Raw genomic sequence first — 21,035 nt, forward strand, 5'->3', positions numbered from 1 at the left:
TCTTAAATAATCAATGGGACTGTTTGCTCCACTTTTTGATGATACTGCATAAATAAATTGATTTAAAAAAAGGTAGTATCTTTTACTGTCTTGGATTCTAGAGTTCAGAGTGGCCGATGTGYGCAGGCAGCCCCTGTTTTTCTTTGCTGTTCCTTTCTGTGTGCATGTTTTTGATGACAATAATGCACTGAAGACATTAAATATGAAATAATAAATATCAATAAATAAGTGTCTATATATATTAAATTTATTATATATATTTATAAGTATTAAGTTTATATATATAAATATATATGAACTGTTTCACTTGTATGATGGGCTCTTACGAAGTTGCCTGACTTGTTTAACAAGTATCTCTAAAAGTTCATAGGTTAGTACAAAATTTAGCTACAAGTGTATGTAGAAAGATAGGTGGCCATTCTAGAGATGCGCACACATGGAGGTGCTAGAGGTAACAGATTTTGAAATATATGCCCTAGTTTCACAGCAAAGTCATCACTGTTGTTTCAGCCTCATGACGTCTACAGGAAGGAAGACAGGCAGCATCTTGTATGCTTAGCTAACCAGAGTCACATCATAGTTTTAAACTTGCATGAAAACCACAGATATCCGTATAGCTATGTAACAAAATTTTCTGAAATATACTTTAATTCAGGGTTCGGGCTTTGTGGTGGTGTCTCATAATCTTCYATGATGTCGGATTTTGAAAAATTAATTCTTTGACACACAAAAAACTCAAGGGTTGGGACACTACTCTGTTAACTCAGCTGTAAAACTTGTGCCCTGAAGTTGTCAGTAGCCACTGGGGTTAGCTGTATTCATTCCAGATGTGTTTGATCTACTATCTTTGATTGTATTGAGTGGTGGAGGGTGGTGTGATGAAGGATTTAAGGAATTTTTCCCATAAGAAATAGAAGAGGATGTTTCTAGTGCTTTAGCTCATCTGTGTCCAGGAATATATGATGAAGAGAGAACCTGATTCATACCTGTTTTCTTCATTACAACACTAAATGTGTAGCATATATGGGTAGCAAAGCTGGAGGGCCTTCTGTTCCCAGGTTTTTAAGCAATAAGGTAAGGTATGAGTGTGATATGGGAATTTCTGGTAAATTTGCTTGTCACATTATTATTATTATTATTATTTTACATAAAGGCAGTAAGATTGTGAAATTCAAGAAATATGACTTTATGGGTTATGGGTTTTTCTAATGTATGGCAGGTATTAATAATTGGTATTCAGTACAGTGCACCTAAATATCCTAATTGAACAAAGAAAATGTCACAAATTCTTACCTTTTGGAGGTTGTGTGCCCATTTCTCGAGGAGTCTGCACTGTCTTTGTGAGTGTGAGAGCCTGTTTTGTTGGTGCATTATCATCTCTTGGGGGGGGGGTGTTGGAAAGTACTTTAGTTCTGTACTTTAATTCTGTATTCAGAATTTTGCTGAGGTCTTTTTGTTACAAGATAACTTGTAGCTGAATTGCTACATCAGTAAGTAAAATCCTTAATTTGGAAAGGTTTTTTCTAACTTCTAAGAATGTAATAGGTGTTAACTAAAGCAAAAAAAAAAATTAAAAAGCTGGATTTTTTTTTCCCCTAAAGATAGCAATGCCTTTATTCTAACGTAAGATTAACAAAGTGAAGAACAGAGGGTAAATCTTTTTTTTTCCCCAATAATTTATCAATTTTCCATAGCATAGATGCTGAGATATGTGATAGACCTGTAGTTCTCACATAAGTTAAATCAGGTTTTGAAGGAAATCAAAGTAGACAAGATGTTGATTTAGAAAAAGAAAAGGAAAACAGGTAAAAACAACAATCAATGCAGATMTTCATATGCCATGAAAGGAGATAAATTTCCTTTCCATGTCTCTCTCTAAACTCTTAACTACTACTTTCTGGCATCCTATTTTTATAATGTGGGCTTTTATGACTGCTGAACTGAGCTGAGGAAAGCATTTTAATKCTAATCCTGAAATGGCTTCATATTGTTAACACAGTTGCTCAGTGCAGCTTGTTAGTTCACCAATCTTAATTTCATAAAATTTGGAATGATAACATCAGTTTACATTTGTCTTGCCCACTCATTCATTATGTACAGCTTGTTAGGTTGATTCTTGCAGTGTAAAAAAGTTTTTCATGCTTTTGTGAAAATGAGCACAGCAGACAGCGAGTGATAAGATTTGTAACTCCCTTCGTACTTAYTGGCCCAATGAATTTTAGTGATTTATAGAGAATTTCTTGTGTTGTGAATTGTAGATATTTCTCATTCTCATTGGAAGAGCTTGTTTTTGTGTATTATGACTTTGATTTTGCTTTCTTATTTTACTTTGTTTCTTTGTTTTCTGTCTGACAGACCACAGCCTTTTTAATATGCCTTTGTTTTCTTTGAGCTTGTTGCTTTCAAGGCTATGGAAAACAGCTTTGCATATCTAGATGATGATGTCTTTGGAGCCCTCTACAGAATTCTGCTGGGTTTTGTGGGTTCCATCTTCCTTTGCAATTCATATTTTGAAGTTGAGTTTTGTCTGTGTTATTTTTTCTAGCAGAAAGTATTTGGTGATGTGCCATTCTCAGATTTTTCTCCAGTTTTCTTGTTATTTGTATTTCCTTTGTGAATGCCTTGGGCAGTCATGGTACTAGCGGCATAATTTCTGGTTTTTAATTTTTTCTCAGAGACAGTATATATATCTGTGTTAAGTATATTTAGAAGTGCACTGTCTAGTTTGCGTGATGTTTATGTTGATTTGCATGCGTGCATATATGAGATACAGTATTTGAACTGCATTTTCTTCATATTTCATTAGTGGCCTCTTAGGAATAGACAGTGTAGAAAACTTACTTTGTCTCTAAATAAATTTACAGAATCTGCATTAATATCTTTGCCAGTCATTTACATTGTTCTGTGAGCATGAGAAAGAGCACTGGAAAAAGTGTTTTATTTCTAGGGTGCTTAGCTATTGAATGAGAAACTATACCATTGCAGCATTTGGGAATAGGAGAAGGAATAGGAGAGGGATTGATAGGAGAGGTAAAGGGGTATTGGTTTTTAATTTTAGAATATTTTTTTTATCTTGCATGATAAATACTGTAATTTATTGAGTCAAAAAGAGATTAAAGCAATACCCAGTGGACAAAAGTGAAACAACAAAACATTTCTTACAATTCTTGTTTTCATTAAAGAGAGTATTCCTTATACAATATTGTTTGGAGTGACAGTTTTGGGTAGTTTCTTTTTTTTTCTTTGAGATAAGAAAGGAAACTGTTTTGTTTTGTTCTGTTATTTTGACTCCGCTTACAAGGAGATGCGTCTTTACATGATTCTTTAATCATCTGTAACTTCTCTCGTGTTGGTATTCTTTCCTCAGCAAACTGGCAGATGTGAAATGATAATGATAGTTTGAAAATTCTGTTCCATTTTTCTGTTCCACTACAGTTTCTATCTTCCATGACCAGTCTACTTTCCAAATAGAAATCCAGGGTCAGTCTTGTATACTTCATTTATTGTCTGCTGTTCCTTACTTTCTCTTTAGTTTTACTTCTTTACTTCTGTTTTGTCCTTCTGTTTCCCGTTTTGCATCTGAGATGTCCAGAAGTGGATTCTGTATTATGTCCTGAACATACATGTTCAGGAAAAGTTAAAGTTTCCATATACATTTCTAGCTTTTACAGTGTAAAACTTTTGGGATTTCAGATGATACTATGTCTGATACCAGTCAGTTTTGTGTAAACTAACAGCATTATGAAAACTGAGGCTCGTGATTCCCTTTGTATTGTAAATTGGGAAAACTAAAGTTTTGTGTGTTTGTATACAAATGTGTGTATATACAAATAATACATATATATGCACATATAGGAGCCTTAAACCAACCAAATAAATACTATATGAGATGGGAGATTAGCCTCCGTAATAAAAAAATAGGAGAGAATTTATCATTCCCTCGCTTTAGAAAGGTTATCCTAGCCTTGGAGTCTGAAGGCKTCATGGATGGCAGAAAGCACGTGCCCTTAGAAAGGAAGTCCCAGGGCCTGTTAGTAAATCTGAATTGGGGAGGTTGGTTGTTAACTATATTAGATTGCCTCTCACACTCTCTGTATTAATGTTAAAGTGAATTTTGTGTTAGTGAAGCGTGACAGCTTGAGAGCCCCAGAGACYGACACTCCGTCTTAAGTGACGGAAMTTACTCCAGGTTAAAACYGGAATTTYTGTTTGCTAAACTTTGTCGTATCACTCTTTTCTATGGACATCAAGGTGCCATGGTGGTGGAAACCATGAGAAAAACACACCTGCCCAATGGGAATTGGATTGAGGCAGCCAAGTAATTTCACATCTCACCCAACAACCTTTTAAGCATACGGTTGTGAGCTTTGGACTGAGCTGTGTTTATGCAAAGTACCTAAAGGTAAAAGGTTCTGTGTTTTATTTCAGTGTTCTTAATTTTCTCATGTTTTGTAATTAATATATTTTTGTTTTTTTTCACTCAAAACATATAATTACCTCTGCATTTAAACGGCTGTTAAAAAGAATTAGAAAAGGTGGTCGAAGTAAGCAAAGTGAAAGCAGTGTGAATGCTAATTTATAGTTTTTTCTAAGTTTCATAAAAGCCAAAAAATGATTAAAAGTCATACAGGGAATGACTTATGTTGCCTTTTAGGTTTGAAGTCAACATGGTGCATCATTTTTACCATGTTTTTACTGCCATATTTTATAATTCATGTTGTTTCACCTAATGATTCCATACTTCCACCAAAATGCAGTACCTACTTATCTCCTGAATGCCTTTTGCAGATAGGGCTGGAATATTTACCAAAGGTTTTTGTTAATTCAGATAYGAATGTTCAAAAATTGTAATTAATAATTTTTCTAATGGCAGTGTATTGATAGATAGATGAAATAAAAACAAAACATATCCTGTCTTTACTGATTAAGCTTTAAAAGTCTTAGAAATATTTTTTTTTCTGTTCAAATATGTTCACTGAAAAGGAAGTAATAGAGGGATGCCACTGAGCTGAAGAAACTTGACTTCAACTTCTGAAAACATTTTACTAAATGTTAGAGCAAACTGATGAGCCAAACTCGTGCTCCTGTCAGTATTGCACGGACCGGAGGTGTAGCCTTGTACACAGCTTTATGGAGCGAGTAGTCTGAAGTGTGTGAGACTTAAGAAAGCAGAAGCTGATCTTGCATCAACGCGATGAGGTACGAGAACAGGAAGCCGCAGTTAATGAGCGGACTGTCTGTCTGATCTGAAATAAGCATTAAAAAATGGAAAAAAAAAAGAATTTCAAACCAGATTTTTAAAAATAAAATGTTGAAGTTTTTTAAAAAATAGGCAGGAGTTAGTGTGAGGAAGAATTGTGATTCGTGAGATAAAGGTGTCTTTTTAAACCAACTGAAATAGATACGCAGGTTGAAAAGATACAGCACTGTTCTCTTGTCTTTTCTGAAGAGAAATGATCAAAAAACCAGTGCAGCAGAGCAAGTTGTATGTAGCATAAGGTTAAAGGATTACAAGTGTATCTGTATTCTGTCGTTGCTCTTTATGTCTGTTTGCTCCAAATTGGATGTATCTTTCTTTGATGTAAATCACAGTTGTAACACACCTGGTTTTTCCTTCCTTTAGTTTAATAATAAAAAGAGTGTTTTTTCTCCAGTTCTGTTTGTTTGTTCCCTCTCTCTCCCTCCCTCTCTCGTGGAGGTAGCATCTTTAGTTTCTTTAGTAAATTTTTAAAGAAGTTTTACAGAAGTCATAAGGGTTTTTTTGTTTTGCTTGATCTATTTTTGAATGCAAATATTTTTAATATCAGATTTTTTTAACCTTTTTTAGAAAACCACGTAGACTTAACTTTTCTTTCATGCTGTATTTTAATACTTACTTTTTAAAATAACTACAAGAAAGAAAAGGCTCATAGGTTTAGAATAGACTGAAAAAAAACAAAAAAAATGATGCACACCAGGGAGGATTATAAAATTGATCTTTGTATTCAACTATAATCTGTATGCTAAATTATTTTCTGCCTATTGTCAGAAAAATAGCAGTTGACAAATGCAAATTATTAGTAGGGTTATCTCAGTTCTGGACACTCTTAGTAAGTTACTGTGAAGCTTCTGTCCCCAGTAGACACTGTAAATTCAATCTAAAGACCAAAATACAGTATGAATTTACACATTAATGCCTCAAACTTTTTCAATATATATTTAAATGGCCAAGGCACCAGGCTTGTGTAGATTGATTTAACATACATTTTCTGTTCAAACTGAAGTGATAGTGTGTTCAGTGAGGGCTGTTTAAATTTAATCAGTCCTGAGAAATAGTACCTAGGTATTGGAGAAGCAGCTGTGTAGTATTCAGGCTTTGAAAACTCTGAGCTTTGGTAACAGAGGCTTAAGTATATGTTAAGTACTATATCACCTGCAGTTGTTGCTTTAGACCAATTACTTTGAATAGGAAGAAATAAATGAGCATCCTGTTCAGCTGGCAATTACAAAAAATGTGGGAAATCCATATGAACAGTGATACTGCATGCTTTCCTCTGGCTATTTCTTCTGACAAAATAAATGATCAAAACTGTCTCTCACAGTGTTCCCTCTTCTCTCCCCCCAAAGAAGAAAAATCAGTCATTTTTGGAAGTGATTGAAATAGTTTATATTTTCTTTTTTATGGAATAGAAATAACTCTTTCCCTACAGTTCTTCCCTTTGTGTTGGGACCTCTCAGAAGTCATATGATTTTTTTAATCATATTCACTTGTCAAGAGAGAATATTTTGACTTTGATCTTGTCTAGTCAAATGCTTATTATAATCTGCACATGATTGGCAAGTGGCCTTGAAAGCGGGAGGTGGAGTGGAGTAGGGCAGAAAAATGCTAATCGAGAGAGCTAAAGAGAAGCAGAAAGCGGGAGAGYGTCTATGAGGGAGTAACTTCTTATGCCTATGCTTGATGTTAAATAATGCTTGTGCACAGCTGTTATAATGAAGTTTTCAGTGGCCTAATACCCTACTATACTTAAGGATTACATCATATTTTGCACTAGTGTGACCTGTGTGCTCAGTTTGCCAGGGCCAAAACCAAGCAGTTTAACAGTGAGAATTGTTTCCACAGCTTTCTGCATGTGACCTATTGCAAAATGGAAGTTATAATTCTTACTAATTAATTAACAAGGGCAGTTTAACCTCAGGACAACAAGAGCGGATCCAGCTTGTGAGATTCCTGTGCTTCCCAGTCTCTCTGATACAGTTCCTCCTGTCAATAAGCTGGGAAGAGGATTGCTCTAAGCTTTATGTCGTCTTTTTGTGTGGGCAGGGTGGCAGTGCCTTAAGCTCTAGTTATCCACTAGTTTGTGGGCACAAGAGGATGTGTTTGACTGTTTTGGAAACATATGCTGTCACAGCAGTTGTTCAAAGACTCCTCCAAGAAGGAGGTAGCAAGCAGCTTGGAGATGTGACACAGCCAAAATCCATCCTTCAGGACAGTTCAGATCTATATTGAGAGTCTGAAGCCTGGRTCCCTGAAGAGAAAGACATACTAATGATTTTTAGAAGTTATTTGATGTAATGAGATGTCACACAGAAAAGCCTTGTCCAAGGAGATGGACAACTTTTTTTGTTAGCCCATCAGCCCATCAGCTGAAGTTCTAGCAAAGACAAAAGTCTTTTGTTCTTGCAAGACTGTATTCTGCCTCTTCAACTGTAAATTATGAAATTGCAAGCATATTTTACCTACAAAATAAGAAGAAGCTTACCTGAAGGCAAAAGGCACTCTGAAGAGATCCGTGGTAGATAATAATTCAGATTCACTGATTCTGTTTATAACTTGAAAGCCTGCCTGGAAGGTTGAAATTGATGCAGTGGAAAAGGTAGCAAAACCCAGAAGTGTGCAAGTGGTGTGGTCAGATCAGGCCATCTGCTGCTACGTTGAGTTCTGAACGTGGTTCCTTCCAAGGACGGTCAGTACCTGTCTATCAGCAGATGGAGTTAGAGAAATGCTGTATCTCTTTCTGTGTCTTCATCTTCCAAAACTATTTATAAGTCCTTCTGGTCAGTTACTTTGAACTCCACAGGTTTCCTGGGTGGCGTTCCTTAGCAAGAATCAGGGTGACATAAGGTATACGCTCCCGCTTGTATGCGGATGGAGGTGTTAATCATCCGCCTCAATGAGGTGCACATGTAGTCTGGTTGTGAAGTCTACCTTTGTCAACTGGAGGGAAATAGGCTATTTTAAATTATTTACATCTTCAGATGGACTTCAAAACTTAGTTTAGCAGCTGCTTTTTAGAAGGATGTTGTTTTTCTCTCCTGGCTAGAAAGAACATCTCAGTGATTGRCTTAGGGTAGAATCTCCCCAAGCCTTAGATACAGTCCTGTGTACCTAAGTCTTGTAACATAGAACCTCTAATACAAGCCTTAATGATGCAGTGAATATAGGTGGTATTTTCCATACACAGAAATTGAAGGATCTTTCAGTGCTCCTCACTTTCTAAATGCTATTCAGTACCAATGTGCTGCATAGGCAGGCTTTCTTTTACTAGGGATTAAGTAGCTGGGGTTAAAAAGAAAGGCAAACGTCCGAGCTATAGGCTACAGGTAATTCTGCCTCTTTGCTTTCTGCATGCTAAGTTTTAAAATAYGATTTGCGTAGTTTTTATTAATGCAACTGCATCAAGCTTTTGGCAATTGAAATACAGTGAAGTTACTAAAATGGATGAAAGGCATGAACAAGTAAATATGTCAGTTAAAATCAAGTACACTTAACTTAGGTATTCTTAGTATGCTTAAGGCACAGAATTTCTGCACACAACTGCAAACGTAGAGTATGCAGTATATTTCAGTGGGCGATGCGATAGTGTTGTTTTCAGCAACTTTTTTGTTCAATTTGTTGACCTCAGTTTGCCTCACTCAGAAAGCAGCTTGTGTACACATAGCATACTACTGCTTTAAGAGTGCCACTGTGTGCATGAATTTAGTCATGTTTCATTACTTTATTGACTCTTTATTGTTCCATATTCCTATTAAACAAGATTCCTATGTAGAAACAAGATAGCGAAGAAAATATGGCTATGTTAATTCTTGTTCATCATTTGACTCACATTCCAAATTAAACATATGCAAACTTGTTCAGGGGAGTGGAGCTCTACGTAAAGCCTCATTTACCATATTCTGTTCCTAATGGAGGAAATAGTGCTACTAACGTTTTGGATTCTTGAACATCGGGTTGGGTTTGCAGGGCTAGCGGTTGCACCAAAGACAGACGTACTTAACCTTAAAGATGYGTTGACGTAACTCAGTATAAACTGYCTGTGAGTAACTTCAGTCTGGAAATAAAAAACAGATTTCTGACCAGTAGAGAATTGGAAGATTCTGGATCCTTTCTCCAGTAAAAGTAATACGGGATTACAGAGCTTATTACAAAGCTTTATGAGTTTTGGACAAGTTTTCGATGGATGTGAGTATCTATATTGCGAGGGGGCTGGAGCCATTGACATTTGAGGTCCCTTTTATTCCTGTGTTTTTGTGCCTCAGTTTAGCTGGCTGTGAAGAAATAATCACTGACCAAACAAGTAAAAATTAAATTGTTCAAAAGACTCATAAAATTCTGCAAGTCAGTAAATATCTGGTAGCCATCAGCAATACATATTTTTTGGACTTATGTTTATAGCTTCTATTAACATTTGAATCTTATATAAAATATGTATGAACAGAATCTAAAGTAGAACATGTGGAGGACCTGAAGTGTCTACATTTCTTTCCCAAATTAGCATACTCATAACTGAGTCAGATTTTCTTCTAATTAAAAAAAAAATAAATGAAATCCATAACTTACTGTAAAAAATTTATTTTGGTTACAATTGATGAGTAGTATTTGCTTGGGACTACCTTTAATTTACGTCTTACTTCAAGAAATTTAGATTAGGAGATGTCCTGTATCTTCCATGCTAATTAGAAGTGAAGCACCTTGTGAAGATACTATTAACTAGTTTGAGCCTCAGGGAACCGATTTAGAACCAGAGGACAAATCCTAATGAAATTACAATAATTTTAAATRGCCTTGTCTAAACTGATTATGCAAGTATCAGGCGCGGGAGTGACAGCATTAGTCTGAATACTCTCGCCCTCTCACCTCCTTTAAGGCACTGAGATTTTTGTGCTATGGCTATTACGAGTGCCTGCGCGGTTATCGGAGGGAGCGCGTCTTGGCTGCCTGCTCTTTGAGGTGCGCTGTCCTCAGTAAGAGTCCCAACGGAAGGGGAAGATTTCAGATCCTGTATTCCCAGAAGGGAGCAGSAGCAAAAAAGTTAATTTTTTTGCTAGAGGAAAATAACTGCTTTGGTTTCAGCAGTAATCTGGGTCAGAGTGAAAAGGAACATAGGAGAGAGACATCTGTTACACTCTCATCAGCAGCTTCTTGAGCAYGTTGGCTTTCATTTGGTGAAAAAAGCCGCGCAAATTGACCCCCGGCTTAGCAGTAACGTATGTGTTTCAGAAGCCAGAGCTTTTCATGCAGGGAGCCAGTGTTGCTGCAGCAGCTCATCCCTTAGGGCTACCATGCTCACCTGTACTCTGGCAAGGTGCCACTGGATCTTCTCACATTTCTAGCTTTTTCCCTTTGGGTGAGGTTSTTCAGCAAAAGAAGTTGTTAGCTGAAAATATCTTTCAGATAAACTGTGCTAAAAGGGAGTGTTTCTGTCGGGCATAGCCTCTGTCCTTCATTCCATGCTGATTATTAGACTCATAAAAACATTGATAATGGATCAGAAAATGTTGAATGAAGTGTTGGTGATTGCATGTTGGTGGTTCCTTCTGTGTGAAGATCCAGGGGATGCTGACTGAGCCAGTATCTTAGGGAGCAGAATGTAAAAGGAAGAAAAAAGAGGTCTGTTAGGAGAAACAGCTGACATGAGCGTATAGTCATAAGACATTTGCRCTAGATTTCCATTTTCATTTGAAAGGGAAGCAATAATGAGTATTTCTGCTAAGTATTAAAAGACCTTTTTAGAATACACAGAAAACTCAGAAGACCTTGAGCCTAAATTACTTCTTTGCTGACTGTGCTTTAGGATAGGGTGCATCCATTTTGTGGAATCAAGCCTACGCTTTAATGTCACCTCTAAAATGTAACTCTACACTTTAACGAAGTTAAAGCAACTAAGGTGACTTGGATGGAGCTGAAATGATTCCATGTTATGCTTTGCTATGTTGTTGGAAGCAGGTTGACTGGGGAAAAATAGCAAATTATTGGGGTCCTAGTGTTTTAGAGAACAATGGGGAAATTACATTTGTTTAATAAATTGCATATGCTGTTCAATTTTTGGACTCGTATCTAATATTACATAAGGCAGAAACTGGCAGCTTTTCAGGAGTGAGGTGCCAGATTGTATTTTTCTTTCGCAGACTAGAGGTTAAGAATACTGGTTGAAAACATTCAGATGTGCTGGCAGGCCGCGTTTGGAAGCGGCTGGCTCTCGCGGGGAGGAGATGCCGGCAGCCGGCACGCTGACTGCGCGGGGCTCCGCGTGGGGCAGGCGCTTCCCGTCCGTGTGTCAGAGCTGGGAGTGCTCTGAGGAGTCCAGTGCTCCCAGTACTCTGCCCCATGCCAGCGACATTGCCTGTCCCTGAAGATCTACCCGTATCTCCCCTTGACGAGGATGGTCCGTACTGGTTTTGCAGACTGTGTTAATCARGGAGTAATATAACATAGTAACCTGTGGTCTTAGAAAGTTATTTCAATTCTCATTGCTGACATAGATCTATAGGGATCTCTAGGGAGAAATAGTTACCGGGTGGCTTGGAGCCATGCCTGAGCCATGTGTTACACCATGCTTTTTTCGAACTTAGTGTGAGTTAGCCTGAGTCGGTCTCATGTTTTGTAGTTTAATTCCTACAAACCCCGTCGGACTCACTGATGTGTCTGGTGTGCCTGTTTAAGGGTTGTGCCTGTCAATGATCAGAAATCGTAGCAGATTCACAAAGCAGCAGTTTGCAGATTGCTGCCGCTTGTTTTTAGGGCAATACTTACTGTTAGATCAAAATATCTTAAATGTAATTATGACCTGCAACAGCTACTGTGTAGAGATTCTCACTGAAATCTAAGGGTATGTGGACCATGTTATCTTGTAGTGATAGCTATATGGCAGCTATTTCAGTTGTATCATCTAGATAAAAAATATAAATGATTTCTTCGTAGAAAAATATGGGATGAAAATAATCTAAAAAATACTTCTATCTGTCCACATCATGTCTCAGTCTAGTCGTTGCATAATCAAAAACTAGCACCGTATTCTTTCCTTATTTGAAGGAAATAAAAAAAAATGAATAAACTTACGACTTTGTTTTCATAGTAACATGAAGTAGCATGTTCCAAATAGCCCAAATGTTTAGTGGTATAATTCACAATATTRATTTTAATGATATTTTGTGTTTTCTTTTCCCAGGGGCTGTGATCATCTCTACTCCACAAGACATTGCTTTATTRGATGCCCGCAAAGGAGCTGAAATGTTTAGAAAAGTCCATGTACCTGTAAGTCTTTATATATAAATATATTAAAAAAATGAATTCTTCCAAAATGTGAAAAACGTATAATTTTTCTCGAAATTTCTTGAAATGTGGACAAATCATATATGTATGATACTGGTGTGTTTCAAGCATGATATGTAAGTTTTTAGGGAGGTATGCACTTACCTAATTGTCATTTTGCCCTTCAAAAGGGTTGGTGGCTGTCAGGCCGGGTAGAAGGCTGTCTGTATCGATTCATTTTTTTAATTAGAATTGCGGCTTGTTTGGTATCTTTTTTTGTTTGAGAAACACAAAGTTTAGAAATAGCCATATATCCACAATATGCACATGGACTGGGAGGAAATATTAAGCAAGGTGACATCTTTGTCTTCATATTTTGTGTATGTTAATATTCTGAAAGCTTTTTATTGATATTTGTATCAATTTTTCATTGAACTGTTGGAATTAACATTTTAGATTTAGACTGCAGAATAAAGTAAAAGGATATAAGTACAAGAATAATAAACAAAAGTACATTAATTTTTAAATATTAACTAGGTTAATAATTAAATGGATTTTGGGGGGAAAAATATGGCTAATTTGATTTGATGTCTTGACAGTTACTACAAGTTGCCAAGTAACTAAATGTTGCACTCCAAAGTGTGTCCATGAAGACATTCATTTTTCATTTGAAATATGTATTTGATGAGAAAATACAAACTGAAATGCCTTCTTGTTTTAAATACGAAGTAAAGAAAAAAGCATTCACTATACTTTGATCTGATACTTTAAAAAAGATGTTTTCTTGATTGCCTTTGTAGAGGTCATTCCTGCTCTATCAAAAAAGGGAAAATTCTTTAGTAACTGTTGTATTCTTAATTAAAAAAAAAATCACTGATGTGACAGCTTTTTTTTTTTCTTGATTTTACAGAATAACTTTAAAAGGGAATAGATTGATAAATTCATTATTGTTAACCGTTATTTAAGCATGTTTTCACCAAAGTGAGTATAATAGCATTTCTGCCATTAGCTACTAGGGAAAGATATATTTTGTGTCTGTGTGTGTATGAGAGAAGTATAGTATATGTAATCTTTTTATATTGTTCTTTTTAAGTTTAGATTTACTAAGCACATACAGAATTATTTCCTTTATGTAAAATTGTGTTTAAATTAGTACTTCAGTGAGTTTTCTTTTAATATAATGACAAATTATCAAGGTTTCTTTTTATATCTTTTTTGTTTAATGCTCTGGAGAGAATGGCTTCCCACGAAAGCCTGCATTCTGCAGTAGGTTTGGCTGCTTTTAATTTGACTAATGATAAGTGAGATTTTAAATATGACATACATCTTGTATTTTGATTCATCAGAATTTTCAGATCTTAACTTAATCAAATGAAAGCTCACAGCAAATCRGTCTTGTCAAATGCTGAATTTGAGTGCACTTGAACCAGTCATCAGTTTTTAAATCTTCGGTGCTGCTGCTCCTTTCTTTTTTTCCTCACCTTGTATGTATATGAATACAGATTTGTCATTTATTTTGGTGTTAAAGCAGCTCCTGCTGTTGAATTACATTTTTAAATATAAGCTAAATCTGAGAATCTAAGGAAAGTTCAATTAGATGGTTTGTGATGAACAGCTTCAAACTTGGGAATGATTTACATCATCTGGGTGCTCAGAAAGGTAGACTCTGTAGGACTGCGCTAAAATTGTGTGTTGTGGCTATATAATTGRCTAAACGAAGTCTTTGAAAAGTGAATTCTTAACAAATGCTTTTTTAAAGTAGTTGATCTATAGGTTGTTGACTCCTGSTCTTGGAGTAGGCTTGCTTATCTCCTAGTGAGCTGGAATCCCTCTCGTACACATGCATAAACCACTTTCCCCTGCCCCGGCCGTCATTAATTACCGGTCCCTCGGATGACATAGGTAGTGTCAATAAAGCTGCAGTCTTTAACATTTTATATCCTTTACTGAACTGAAATTAAAGTAGAATGACTGAAGGAGTTGATGAAAAGCTGCCAGTGGGAGTCAGCTTTGGAACCAACATTGCAGTGCTAAAGTCTTATTTTAAATCTTAAGGCATATTCATTGTAAGAAGAGTACTTGCCATCTGTGTGCAATGCACTGCACCTAGTACGGAAGGATTTTGCTRTGTTGTACTGACTTCTGTCACCAGGAACTCTGATATTCTCACTCGTACATTTTTGAAACCTGTGAAAGCCACAACATATCCTTCTACTCAAGGAAACTCTCTCTGTACTTGTGAATCTGGCTATGATTTCCATGGATTCCAGGGGCTTGTGCTGGGAAGTTGACACCAAAAAGCACAAGTAATTTGGAATATTTAGGGAAAAAAAAACGTATTTTCACCTATTGATACTGAGGTCAGTTGGGTATGGTCTACRTTATGAATCATATCGCTGAAATAAAAAAAGAGTTTTAGTTTGGATTAACTCTGCAGTCCTTCTGGTAGTTTCCTCGAGTCCAAAGGGTATGTTGTGGCTTTCACAGGTTTCAAAAAACAGCTCATGTAAACACAGCTGTATATTTCTTTCTAAGCTGTACTAAAATTGTTTACTTGGCTATTTACTTGTTAGTATTACTGCTGCAGCTGGAGTACCCTGCCAAGATTATGCCTTCGTATTAGAGCCAAAATTTGCTTGTCGCAGGATAGAGGGTAGGGAGAAAGAAATATTATTACGGACTTTTCCCTGAAGCACTGAAATATCGAGTGACTGACCTGTAGCTGTGCAGAAGGTGGGCGGCCGGCTGTGGACTGCGACCCTGATGGTTCCCGTTCCCGTCGGATTTGATTCAGACCTCAGCACCGTTGGTTGTTTCAAGTGCAGYGGATGGCTTAAGTGGATCTCTTGGGAATTTTCTCTTTCTGTAAAGACAGAGAGCTTTCATTCTCTGTTTGTCTTGTTCAACTAAAATAGCAGTATGTTTGGATTTTGGCATGATTTGGTGCTTAACCAGAAGGTTAATTGAGCATAAGTAACACATTAGCACTCAGAAACACCATGCATGCGGGTAACTCATGRTGGAAGCTGGGGTGCCAGTTTCTTCATTTTCTCCCCTTGCCCTGCTGTAAACCTTCAGAGAACTTCTTCTAAGTAAAGGAAGACTTCTTGGAAGGTAGTGTGAAGCACATAACACTGGWATAGGGGGAAAAAGAAAAAAAAAAGGATAACCACCTTTTGATTATTTTTAACTTTGCTACTATGGAAAGCCTTTTCGTAGGATATTGTAAATAACTTGCTCTTACTTGCTTGTGCTGCTGCCTCTGTACTCTTAGTTAGGCCTGTATTTTCATTTTTGTTGCTAAAAGTTAGACACTTAATGTAAGTAATTAAATAATTCAGTAGTTATTGTTGCAGTGAACACTGGCATATCCTTTTGGATATGTTGATTGGTAAATCAAGTTTTCAACCTGTAGTATTTGCATGCTATTTCCGTCACTTTTGAGAAATTCTACTCTGCCTCAGTGAACACTGTTTATCAAGTGAATAAAATGAGATTAATTTTAATGTTAGCATTATTTTGCTTCATGARAGAAGAGATTTGTGTGCCTGATTCGGCAGACTTTCAGGAAAAAAATTTGCAAGGATGATGTTGAACATCTGGCATCAACAAAAGGCACCTAATACACATATGTTAGACTTTTATCCCATGGGTTTTGCCACTTTGTTTCACGTATTTGTTTCTGTTTGATCTTTAAAATGCCCCTCTGGTCATCTGAAAGAATAACAAGTCTAGGTCTTTTTGAAGACTCTTCCCTACAGGATAACTTACAAAATATCTTAAAAGTATGCCTGATTGTATTATTTCTTGTARTGGTAGATTTTTATTTTGTGATTCCTGAAACTGCAGACTACAAAGCTGTAAAACACAGCACAAACATTTTCAGTGCTCAGAGCTCTAAGACGAAATACATTTCCCTGGGCGGGCAGGCAGGGAGGGTTAGATCCCTGCAAGAGGTACTTTTGATTACAGATAACTTCATTAACCTTTGAGGCTTGAAGTACTCGAAATGATGTGTAAACGATGGTGAAGCTGAGACTAATAATAGTTGATAATGAAATTAAGAGTGATGTTCAGAAAGTTGGACATCATAGTGAGACGGTCTGAAACTGTTACTTCTCATTTTAAATGAGTGTTCTTGACGATGCGTTGTTTGTAATCTCTCCTTCATTGTCGGGTATGAATAATGAGAATACTGCTGCTTGAATCCCAGGTTTGAACATAGTCTTCCTTTTAATTTAACAGGTTTTAGGACTTATCCAAAATATGAGTGTTTTCCAGTGCCCTAAATGTAAGCATGAGACGCACATTTTTGGAGCTGATGGTGTAAGAGATCTAGCAAAAAGCCTTGGATTGGATATTTTAGGTAAGGATATGGAGGTGGCTTTACTTTTGAAGAAAAATTTTACATTATGTATGAGGAAAGCTTTAGCTGAAATGTGGGACTGCACAGTCCTAAATTACTGTATATTCAGACAGCATTGAAATATAATAGAACTAATAACCTAGGTGGTCGAACTTCATTACTTGTTCATGGAATGTGGACTGAATATRAAGATTTTTGAATTGCTTCTTAAATATCTTGTGAACTGTAAATAATCTGGGACACAAATTGTTTTGGTATCTATGTACTGTATTTCCTGAAATTCATTTTATTGCTTATCTCTCAGTAATATTTGCAAATAACTAAGTATTCTATTTGATCCTGTAAAACTTAGTGTATGTTAATGTCAATGGAAGTTTTCTCATTTACTTAATGTAAAAGAAATGGCTAATTATGTATGTGAAATAACATAGTAATTTGTCTAAAGGAGCTGTTTTTATGCCCATAGAAAGAAATCTTAACTACTGTGTGGAAGCAAGTAGTTYTGGGGAAATTATTTTAATTACTTTCCATTAGATGCAAGTTACTCAAGTTTTAATTCTTACTAGACAGTAATGGTTATATTTAAGTGTTCAGATTTAAAGAATATGCTGAATTGCATTTTTTTCAAAATATTTTGTTTCAAAAGAAAATTTATTCATGTTTGTTTAATCATGGGCAATTTCAAAAAATGTAGCATGCATATAAGCTAAAATATACATTGATCTCTTGCTATTTTAAAAAGGCATGTTTCAATTTGTGCTATCAGTAAAAAAAAAAAAATCACAAAACATAACACAGTGTAATTAAGTTGGAAGATGGGATAATTGCACGTGCTAATGATGTGTTTCCATGTGTTACTGTAATTATCTCAATGATTTCCTACAGCTAATTCATTAAAAAGAACCAGGAAGCTCACCTAGAAAGATCAACATAAAAATACCAAGGTCTGACACAAATTTAATGTAGCAAGGCAACACATAATTAAAGACAGGCATCTGGGCTATCTTTTAGATTTCTGGATGTATAATGAGATGTGATCAGAGCCCAAGGGAGCYTCTACAGCCCTGGGTTGTGTGGCGGGAGGCGAATCCTCCCCARGCAGTTGACTCAAACCTGCAGCGAGATGTGCAGACACAAACGATGGGCTGTGCCGTTGGCCCCGGGAATGTTCCCCAGTGTTCCTTCCGAGGACAGAAGTGACTGTGAAGGTGCCTAATGAGGGGCGGTCTGAGAGATTTGCATGACTAGCACGAAGGAATGAGGTGTATGAGGACAAATGGAGTGACGTTTGCTGTAATCTGTCCTTTCTCTGACAGCCTGAAGATTAAGAATAATGCCTGAAGGGTTAAATTTAGAATTACAGTACTTGATCAGATTAGTGTGTGCCTACTTCCAAGGGTGACTATTGCACAGTGCTACCATATGGAGAAACATTACTGCTTACAGATACGTTAATCTATTCTAGGTGGAAGTTTTAYCCTAATGCTGTTGAATTGTATTTGAAAGCTTTGAGAGTTTATTGCATATTTTTAAAAAGAGAGTTTGAAATYTGTTTTGCTTTCATTTTGCAACAACTGTGGCTGTTCTATTTGTTCAGCTAAGCACCTAGTCCTGTTATGAATCTTGACAAGGTCTTAGTTTCCATGATACCATCTGACAGGTTCTGCAGGCTAACAATATGAAGGGAAATACGTAATCTTCCTACATTTGCTCACGATTTGCCACTTGTAGTATTCCTGAATTCCTCCCTTAGTTTTGTTTATGACGGAAGACAGTTTATGACTGTAGGAGTCTCCARTACACCTCCTAACTGTAGTCCATTATCTCATAATTTTATTGTCTTGTCTTTTTGCTTGGATTCCCCCTTAAGAGTGCTAAATTTTGTAAGAAATTTTTTTTTAGTGTTGCTGATTGTTTCTCTCCCTGTCTCTGAAACACCTCTATTTTGCTATCTTCCTTTTTTGAAACTGGATGAGCAGAAGCTAGATGAGCAGAAACAGAGTAGTCCGCTGCTGCCTGTACAAGTTCTARTATGGTCCTGTAGTGCCAGCACATCTCTGTAGGTTTGAGGAAGAGAAGAGAAAGGTTGCCATTTTGCAGAAGGGCTATTCTTTTTGTAATTTCTGAGACTGTTATTCAGCTGACAGTGAAGAAGTGTCTTTTCACTAGCAAAGCATCCTTGAAAAAAGATTAGTCTTGGCACAAAAWAATGGTAAGAGCTATCTTCTGGGAAATTTGGAGTTAGGATTTTTCTGTTAATATTTTAAGATAAAATTAAGTTGAAAACATTTAAGAAAATTTTAAAGGACCTACTTAAAAATCATTTTTAATAAATGAATGGACTTTCATGCCAAAAGAAATTCATTTAGGACTGAAAATACTTACTAGTGCTGATTGAATTTGAAAGAAGTGGACTGTAGTAGTCATAGATTACAAAGTGGTTGAGTTTCTTCACAGAGTCAGTTAAGTAACTTTGGAGCCAYAGTGTTTGTCTGCTGTTGCTTGTCTTTTAATCTGTTTTCCCGTGTGCTTTTGATCCGAAAAGTTTTGTTATTTCTACCTATGTTATTTCAAAGTTATGTCAATTTTTATGCTATTTTTTAATAAATATGTCTTTTTCTGACTATATTGAACTTCAATAATCTATACTGGGATTGATTTTAGGTTAAATAATCGTTGTCATAATGTATGAGTTAAACTGATGCAACTTCTGGGGTCAGTCAAGACTGAACTAAATGTATGCAGTCTGTTCTGTCCACATCTGTCCATCCTGTAGAATATGGTTGCATCTTCCATTAAAAGAAAGTAGGTTATTGTTAATTCACCAGCTAATTACCTGTGTTGCAATGAACTAATAGTGGGAACTTTGAGTGCTGAAAAACAGTATTTCAGAAAATATGTTTCAGAAGTGAAAAAAAAATCTGGGTACTAATTGATTCTTCTGGAACATTTCTCTGTGACAGTTCCCTGCTCATTATAAAAGCACAATATAAAGAYGATTTCTACTGGGAAGCTGAATAGTTATCTACCTTTAATTGGATCCAAGGCCGAACGAAAATAATAACAAACGTTATTATTTGGAAATTAAGTATACAAAAGAATCTTTACATGGTGATTAAAATCCTAAAACAACATTGAAAAGAATATACAATGAGGAGATAGGCTAAACAGTAAGTTGAGTGATGAGTATTTGGCCAACACTAAAKCAGTTTTTTTGTCTGAACTCAACACAGTTTGTATCTCAACTTGTGTTTTTTTTCCTGTATTCAGCAGGCAAAAAAACAAACTCCCTGTTCTAAAAAATCCAATACAAGTTTAGCATTAATGATTATGAGTGTGCTGAAACTGTACTGCAGCCAATTTTCATTTTAAATGCTAATTTTTTGAGATCAAATGATTCAAAGAATATCCTGAAATGGATTTCAAGTCACTTCAGAGTTAGCGTGTTTTTTTTTTTTTTTCTCATTACAGGAGACATTCCACTCCATATTAACATAAGGGAGACGTGTGATTCAGGACAGCCTGTTGTGATCTCACAGCCTCAAAGTGACGCTGTAAGTTTGGAGCAGTGCACTTAAATAAATAAATAGAGTGGAGGGTGGCTCTCATCACTGTAGTTTGAACAGAAATGTCWATCTGAATGTAACTTATGGAAATAATGTTCTGTGAAAGAGTGTTGTGTCACTAAGTAACTGTGGTCCTTAGTTTTGGAATGCTGGTCATCCGTTCTCCTTGTGTGCATGTATTTTTTGTTTTTATTTGATCTGAATATGATTCAGAATAACAAGGCCTTGATCTAGGTTCAGGCTTCCCAAGAAGGAGGTCAGTGTCAAGCCACGTGAGACATTATAGTAATGTAGGTCCTCTAAAGCTGTCTGTTGAGCCTTCGGTAGTTGAGCCTGGAAACTGTCAAAGGGACCTATCAAAAGATGATAACGAGAACCTGCGTATTKTCAGTACCTGGATTGTTTGCAGCAGGAAGTGGAGGAATGTGCACACAGGAGGAAATGGGTTTTTCTGTACATCTACCATAACATTTTATTGCCAAAGGGAAATATGAGTTGTTGAGGTGGTAGGAGTCAAATATACATGTCTCTAGAGAAAAGCAGTTGTGCATGTAAAATGTTGCCATTAGTACTAACAGAATAAGACTTTCCT

At 36.3% G+C, this 21,035-nt stretch overlaps 1 protein-coding gene across 1 annotated transcript in view; it reads left to right on the forward strand.

Annotated features, from left to right (window-relative positions):
- The window catches only part of NUBPL (NUBP iron-sulfur cluster assembly factor, mitochondrial), a gene marked incomplete at its 5' end in the record, with an annotated part of 88,048 nt that overhangs the window by 51,548 nt on the left and 15,465 nt on the right, over nt 1-21,035 (forward strand). The window contains 3 exons of the mRNA XM_085301813.1: nt 12,429-12,514; nt 16,757-16,877; nt 20,349-20,431. Of these exons, the coding sequence (XP_085157939.1) occupies nt 12,429-12,514; nt 16,757-16,877; nt 20,349-20,431 (290 nt within the window). The remainder of the gene's footprint in view (nt 1-12,428; nt 12,515-16,756; nt 16,878-20,348; nt 20,432-21,035) is intronic.

The sequence above is a fragment of the Rhea americana genome, unplaced genomic scaffold (assembly GCF_003343005.1).
Source record: "Rhea americana isolate MKP2758 unplaced genomic scaffold, rheAme1 scaffold_18, whole genome shotgun sequence".
NCBI lineage: Eukaryota > Metazoa > Chordata > Aves > Rheiformes > Rheidae > Rhea > Rhea americana.